Raw genomic sequence first — 7,997 nt, 5'->3', positions numbered from 1 at the left:
ATAAAATAAAATAAAATAAAATAAAATAAAATAAAATAAAATAAAATGAGCCAGGTATGGTGGCGCATGCCTGTAATCTGGGAGGCAGAGGCAGGTGGATCTCTGTGAGTTCAAGGCCTCTACAAAGTGCGTCCAGGACAGCCAGGGCTTCACAGAGAAACCCTGTCTCAACAACAAAACAAAACAAAATAAAACTAAACAGAAAATGGTGTTGAGACTATGAGAGAGTTTGGGGACTTCTGAAGTTGGACTAGATGTATTTTTGCATAATGATATGGCCACAAGGTGATGAGCAGGGAGTGGAAATGTGATGGTCTCAATGAGAATGAATATCTGGTCCCTAGTTGGTAGAACTGCTTGAGAAGGATTAGGAGGTGTGGCCTTGTTGAAAGAGGTATGTTACTGGGGATGGGCTTTGAGGTTTCAAAAGACTCATTCCATTACCAGTGTTTCTCTTTGCATCCCGCTTGTGGATCACATCAAGATGTGAGCTCTCAGATGTTCCAGCCACCATGCCCTTGCATGGTAAACATCACAGTCTCTAATCCTCTCAACTGTAAGCTCAATTAAATGCTTTCTTTTATAAGTTGCTTTGATCGGGGTATTTTACTCAGAACAATAGAAAAGTAACTAAGATAGAACCATTTCAAAAGAACTCTGGAGGCTTCTTACTGGCTGTCCCCTTAGTTACATGGAAACAATCTGAAAATCTATAAAGATAATAATTATAATGAACAAAATAAATCAAAATTTTTCTTTAGTATTGGTGTGTTTTGTGTTCACACATGCATGCAGCACATGGGTGTGTGCCCGCCAAGGTGCACAAGTGGTAGTCAAAACAGAACTTCTGGGAGTCAGCTCTCTCCTTCCACCATGTGGATCCTGGGATGGAATTCAGGTAGTCAGGCTTGGAGGCAAGTGCCTGTATTTGCTGACTCATTTTGCCCTATTTGCTTTTAGGTTATTTTTATATTTTATGTGTTTGAGTGTTTTGTCTGTCTGTCTGTCTGTCTGTCTGTATGTATGTGTGCTATGTGGACATCTGATGCCCTCAAAGGTCAGAAGATAGCAGATAGTATCAGATCCTCTGGAAATCAAGTTACAGATAGTTGTGAGCCATCATGTGGGTGCTGGGAACTCAACCGGGATATTCTGCAAGAGCAACAAGTACTGTTATCTACTGAGCCATCTCTCTAGCACCGGCTCCCTTGTAAGACAGAGTCTCACTCTGTAGCCCGGCTGATGTGGGACATGTCTATAGTCCAGGTTTACCTCAAACTCTTGCTTTAGCCTCCTCAGTACTGGGACTATAGGCATAAAATACTATTCTGGTCTAAATTCACAATTTTTTTTCTTCTCTTTTCCTATCACACACTTTCTTGTCTCTTCTCTCTTTCTTTCCTTCCCTCTATTCTTTCCTCCTCCAAAGGGTGCCTAGCCCAGGCTGGCCTCTGATGCCTAATACAACAGAATTGATCCCCCTGAATTTGACCCTGCCATGACATCCAGTTATGTCACAGTCTCTAATCTAGGGCCTCACTACTAGGTAAGCATTCCACCAACTCCACTGCATCCTAGCCCTCACAATTCAGTGCACACATTAACAGAAAGTTCTCAGTGGTCACTTGGAGGATGTTAGAAAACTAAAGAAAAAATATAATCATTTGTTTTGCTTTCTAAATTTAATTATATCTTCAGGTAATCAATAGTAAATGATAGTCTTTATAGATATACTTGTTAATAAACGAAATAATAAAATACCACCAATTTGCAATCTTTAATGAATTAGTAGACCTATGCAATGATCATTAATAGGTAACTTACGTCAAGAAAGATACATACTAACACATTATAGGCCTATTAATGAAAAAAAAATCACAAAACATTCATTAAAAAATAAAAAATCTAAGTGTGGCTCATTGGTAGAATTGCCTAGAATAAACAAAGTCCTGGCTTCAATTGCCAGTATCATAAAAAAAAAAAAAGCAAAACTTCCTGTAGATGATTACATTAAAAAATAAGTCTTTATCTTTTAAAGGACACATACTGATGTAAGAACAATTCAAAATATTCTAGGAGGAGAAACAAGATTAAACATCCTAACCAGAAATTATGTAGCTTGAGTCTAAGTACATGGCAGTATCAAACCTGTCTGTTTTTATGTACACTTAGAAATTTTCTTATTAATGTTGTTGAAGAAAGAAAGAAAAGACATTCACTTTCAAACACTTTTTAATTTGTTCTTTTCTCAAATACATTTTTATTTATAATATTAGCTACAGGAAGTTGAGAAAATTTGGAACTTATGAAGCAATCCTAAGAATTAGAGCATGAACAAAACAATCATGACTAAAGTCAAAATGCCTGCTTTCGGCATATAAGCAACATAGGTATTATTCCTTCAAAATGCTACTTTTTAATTTAATACCAAAACTTAGGACTCTATAATGCTTGTTTCCCTTCTGCCCCTTCCCCATCTCTTTTCCTTTCTTCCCTCTATACTCACCACTTTCCATCTTTCTTTGACCAAGATTCCAACACTGAGGATATCTGGCTGCTCTCCTCCCCCACTCATTGCAAAACACTGAGGTGGTAAAACAGCTACACAGGCATCTAGCTCCCGAGGGTGGTTTCCATTTAACCTAAAACAAAGGAAACAGCAGCAACAGAGCTAATTAACACAAATAGCATTCTAGCCTCAAGAAGCCTACTGATTCCATACATTAATTATGTTGCTTCCTCAGAAGGGAAGGGGACCTCCTATACATTCCAGGTAACGCAAATGATCTCTCCAGTGCAGATGATCAGCCATTACAAAGACACAGTGCATAGATTTCCAACAACTGAAACAGCGGAGTAAGCAGATGAAGCAGCCCTGAGTATAAACATTGCCAGAGAAAAAGACTTTACACACTTACACACTTTACAGATTTGAACCTAGGGCTCTGTGCATGTTTGGCAAGGGCTTACCACTGAGCTATAACCTTAGCCTTTTCATATTTTAAGACAGGGTCTCAAATTGTTCAGGCTGCTATAAACTCACTCTGTAACCCAAGATGGCTTTGAACTTGTGGTTCTCCTGCTCAGCCTCCCAATCAACTGTTTGTATCACAGCATGTGCTACCAGACCTGGAAAAAGCCTAGCGTTTAATAGGTTTAACGTACATTTAATATCACTAGAGCTAGTAACATTTAATATTACATCCATTCATTCTTTTTTTTTTTCATGTGTGTGTGCATATGTACTAGTACATTGTCACATTTCTGGCACATGGATAGATGCCAAGTGTAGAAGTCAGAGGACAACTTGCTAGAGTCAGTTCCGCTCTTTTAACAAGTGGCTTCTAGTGAACTCAGGATTGGCAGCTAGCATCTTTACTTGCTCAGAAATCTCACCTAAATCTTACAAAATACATTTCAAATTATGTAGGCAGAAAAAGACTGTGATAAGAGTAAAGGAAACCACGGAAAACGGAAAGCTGGTGACGATGTAATTGAACAAGGGACCATGTTCCAGCCCCAGCAAGGAGCAGAACGTGGCAGCTTTGGCCACATAGTTCTGGCTTTAGATTCAAGGACAGAAGAGAGGTGTGATGGAATCTCTCTCCAAGACTAAGGAAAGTTCCTGAGGCCAGATGATGTGGCAGGGCTGTCTCCTGCAGGTAAACCCTGCGTTGCCTTGGAGACCCAAAGATGTTGGAGATGTTACAGCCATAATATACCTGCCAAGGAGAGCTGCTAACAGTGAGTGGAACCAGCCAGAAAAAGAAGTATGTTGCAGTCAACAGAGCTGAAAGGAGTTGGAGATCTGAAGAGTGCTTTGACATCTGATGAGGAAATGAAGAGTTTGGAGTTTGCCCAGCTGGTTTTCGGTCTTGCTTTGGTCCAATATTTCCTCATTGTGTTCCCTTACCTACATTTTGGAATGGTAATGTATATCCTCGGCCATGATATGTTGGAAGTATGTGATCTGTTTTTTGATTTTTACAGGTGATTACAGCTAATAGAGTGCGTAAATCTAAAAAGAGACTTTTAATTTTGGACCTTTAAAAACGCATTTTGCACTATGTCACGGCAATATGCCTAAGGGGCCAGGGAGTAGAACACTGTGGTTTGAATAGGTGTGGCCCCCACAGACTCAGGTGTTTGAATGCTTGGCCCATAGGAAGTGGCCCTGTTAGGTGGTGTGGCCTTGTTGGAGGAAGTTTGTCACTGGAGATAGACTTTGAGGTATCAATGCTCAGGCTATGCCAATGTGTCAGACAATCCCCTTCTGCTGCCTGCAGATCAAGATGTAGAACTCTCAGCTCCTTCTCTAGCACCATTCCTGCCTGCACCCTGCCATGTTTTCCCTCATGGCGATAAAGGACCAAACTTCTGAAACTGTAAGCCAGCACCAATTAAATGTTTTCTTAAAAAGAAAAAAAAAAAAAAGACTGTGAAAAAAAAAAAAAAAAATATTTAAAAAAAAAAAAAAAAAAAAAAAACAGTAAAATAGCATACCCCCCAAAAAAGAGAATAGTATACCTGTGAAAAATAAAGAGCAAAAAATACAGCCTAATTGAAATGGAAACTATAACTTCTTCCACAAATAAAGAGAGAAAACAACAAGTTAAAACATTTTTAACATGCTGTGTGTGTAGAGGCCAGAAAACAACCTGGGATGTAATCCTTGGTGTTCTGGCTAGTTTTATGTCAACCTGACACAAGCTACAGTCATCAAAGAGTAGGGAGCCTCAGTTGAGAAACTGCCTCCATAAAATCCAGCTGTAGGCAACCTGTTGGGCACTTTCTTAATTAGTGATTGATGGGAGAGGGCCTCGGGAGAGGGTCCAGCCCAATACTGTGATGGTGTCACCCCTGGGCTGACGGTCCTGCGTTCTATAAGAAAGCAGGCTGAGCAAGCCTTGAGGAGCAAGCTGTAAGCAGCACTCTTCCAGGGCCTCTGCATCAGCTCCTGCCTCCAGGTTCCTGCCCAACTTGAGTCTGACTTCCTTTGATAGCGAACTGTGATGTGGAAGCAGCAAGCTAAATAAACCCTTTCCTCTCCGTGTTGCTTTTGTCATGGTGTTTCATCACAGCAAATGAAATGATAAGTTACTCAGGAACATCACCTTTGAGACAGTCTCATACTGGCCTGAAGCTCACCAATCAGGCCTGGCTGGCTAGCCCTGACATCCTTGATTATGCCTCCCCAGCAGTAGGGCTGAAGCAAAGAACCACCCCATTCAGCATTTGTAAGCAGATTCTGGGTATCAGGCAAGGATCCTATGCTTGAGAGGCAAGCACAACTGAGCTGTCTTCTTAAACCAAATATTAAGAGGAAAAAAGCAAGATAAAAAAAGGGTTTATGGATGCTGCTTTTTGTGTAAAAAAAGGAGTACACTGAACTAATTGCTTTTATTTAAAAGAAGAAAAAAAATGGCCAAAAGAATTTAAATAATTCTTCATAACAGTAGGCAAATTTTCAGTAAAAGGCCAAAAAGCCTTCATTAGCCATATATTGTCATAGCTATTAAATTCCAAGACAACCACTAGGAAACTAGACAAAGGCCACCCTACAAATCAAGTTCAAGGCTAGCCTGGGTTACGTGTGTGTGTGTGTGTGTGTGTGTGTGTGTGTGTGTGTCTGTGTGTGTGTGTGTTTTCATTTCTTATCAACTGAACAGCAGCTAACAATTATCTGTAATTCCAGCTTCAGGGGATCTGATGCCCTCTCCTGGGCTCAAATAAAGGAAAGTAAAAAGAACTTGAAAGTAATGAAGACCATATAGGTTTTCCAAAAGACATGTGGTCAAGGACAATAAATAGACTTGACTACTGAGCCAACAAGATGGCTCTGGAGTTACTGCCAAGCATAATGACTTGAATTTGATTCCTCAGCCCTATGTGGTAGAGTGAGAAAAGCGACTTCTGCAAGTTGTCCCTGACCTCCATACATGGACAGTGGCACATGTGCAAACTGTCTCTCTCAAATAAATAAATAAACTTTTAAAAACTTAACATCAGAAAGCCTGTCACTGAGTTCGTGCCAGAGAAAGCCCCTGCTCCCCTTATTAGGGAACCCACTTGGAGACTGAGTCGATGGGCTATATCTGAGCTGGGGTTTTAGGTCCTCTCCGTATTGTCCTTAGTTGAGGGATCAACCTTCAGGTCCCCCAGGGCTCAGTTTTTTGGCTCTGTTGGTCTCCTTTTGGAAGAACAGGGAGGGAGAGTGGGATTGGGAAGGGGCCATAAGCTGGGATACAAATTGAATAAATGATAATAATAAAAAAGAAAAATAAATAAAAGAAAAAAAAAAACTTGACATCACAGTTTCTAGCAATCCCTCTATTCCTAAGTGTAAACAATACCAACCTATTTCCTACTTCTCTTCTTAGCCAACAGTGAGTTTCTTTCCATAGGCACTTGATCTTACTGGCTTTATAATTCTGAGGAGAAAAAAGATTTCAGTTTGAGGTAAAAAGTTATTTAACAAACATACTTAACATTGAACTGTTTACTTCAAAATGCTAAAGAAGGCAAATATTATGCTTCATTATATTTTACCACAACAAAAAGTTTTTTAAAAAGTTTAAGTAGGGCGTGGTTTTACACACCCATAATCCCTGAACTTGGAAGGCAGAGGCAGAGAATCAGGTTCAAAGCCATTAACACCTACATAGTGAGTTTGAGGCTAGCATAAAACACACACACACATAAATTTACTTATTGGGGGTGCTCAAGACAGAGTTTTTCTCTGTGTCACCTGGACTTCACTTTGTACTCCAGGCTGGCCTTGAACTTTGAGATCCACCTGCCTCTGCTTCTGCATGCCTGCTGCCTCTATCTCCACCACCACCCAGCAAATGAAGATACTTCTACAATATATTCTAATTGTCTCTATCTCCTGTTATTGACCATTTCCTCCCTTGAGGACTGAGCTAGATCTAGCTTCTTGCCTCTAATTAAAAGAACAAGGCAAAAGATATTTCCTCTTTCTCTCCCTGTATGTGCCTGCTGCCATGAAGCATCGTCCTCTTGCCCCATGAAAAGGGCTGCCTGGAAGAGAAGGAAAGCAGCCTCTGCTAGAATATTACACAGTTCTGAGAATAACAGGCATCAATGGCTATCGAGGAACTGTCCCATAAGACTAACAACTCCCAGGACACAACACCTACCACCACCAGAACAACCCTTCCCGGCAGCCTACCTTACCACTGCCTGTGACCCACCCTGATCAAGTCCCTTCTTGGGTTATACTCAAATTACTGACCCACAGACACTGAGATAAATGTTTTAAAATACCAATCTTGCTTAGCAGGAATCCCCGCCTTTAATCCCAGAACTTGGGAGGCAGAGGCAGGCAGATCTCTGTGAGTTCAAGGCCAGCCTAGTCTACAAAGTGAGTCCAGGACAGCCAAGGATACACGGAGAAACCCTGTCTCAAACAAAACAAAACAAAACAAAACAAAACAAACAAAAAAAAACCCCCCACCAAGTCTTAAGTGGGCACAGTGGCACACATCCTAAAGCTGAGACAGAAGGATCTTGAAAACAGCCTGGAGTACCAAGTCAGACTATCCGTGGCAATAGGTAAGTAACAATATGCCAGCCTTCACGTGTATGCAGCAATACTTTCTCAAAGTGCATGATTACAGGTTCCTTTTCAATTCTACATCATAGATATTTGAAAAACTATGTAACATGCTATTAAAAACAATTCTGTTAATAACTATGTTATACTCATTTTTTGTAAGATTACCCCCATAAAAATAAGTCAGAGCAATAATACTATTTTCTTCAAGAGAATTATTGAATATATTCCTTCCTGGCAATATCCTTTGGTTTTTTGTTTGTTTGTTTGTTTGTTTTTTGTTTTAGTTTTTTGCTTTTTTATTTTTATTTTTTTGAGACAGGTTCTCTCTAACAAGGATACCTCTGGCTGTCCTGGAACTCACAGATATCCACCAGCCTCTGTCTCCTGTGTGCTGGGATTAAAGAAGTTTGCCACCACC

At 40.2% G+C, this 7,997-nt stretch overlaps 1 protein-coding gene across 1 annotated transcript in view; it reads right to left on the bottom strand.

Moving 5' to 3' along the window:
• Positions 1-6,426, bottom strand: part of Ttbk2 (tau tubulin kinase 2) — a 97,537-nt gene extending 91,111 nt beyond the window's left edge. The window contains exons 1-2 of the mRNA XM_055629173.1: positions 6,358-6,426; positions 2,507-2,642 (exon numbers count right to left, since the gene is read on the bottom strand). Coding sequence (XP_055485148.1) covers positions 2,507-2,575 — 69 coding nt within the window. The 5' untranslated portion in view covers positions 2,576-2,642; positions 6,358-6,426. The remainder of the gene's footprint in view (positions 1-2,506; positions 2,643-6,357) is intronic.
• Positions 6,427-7,997: the final 1,571 nt, after the last annotated feature.

The sequence above is a fragment of the Psammomys obesus genome, unplaced genomic scaffold (assembly GCF_907164565.1).
Source record: "Psammomys obesus unplaced genomic scaffold, mPsaObe1.curated_primary_1811, whole genome shotgun sequence".
Lineage (NCBI taxonomy): Eukaryota > Metazoa > Chordata > Mammalia > Rodentia > Muridae > Psammomys > Psammomys obesus.
Note: the sequence above shows the minus strand (reverse complement) of the source record. Positions and strands in the feature narration are given on the sequence as shown.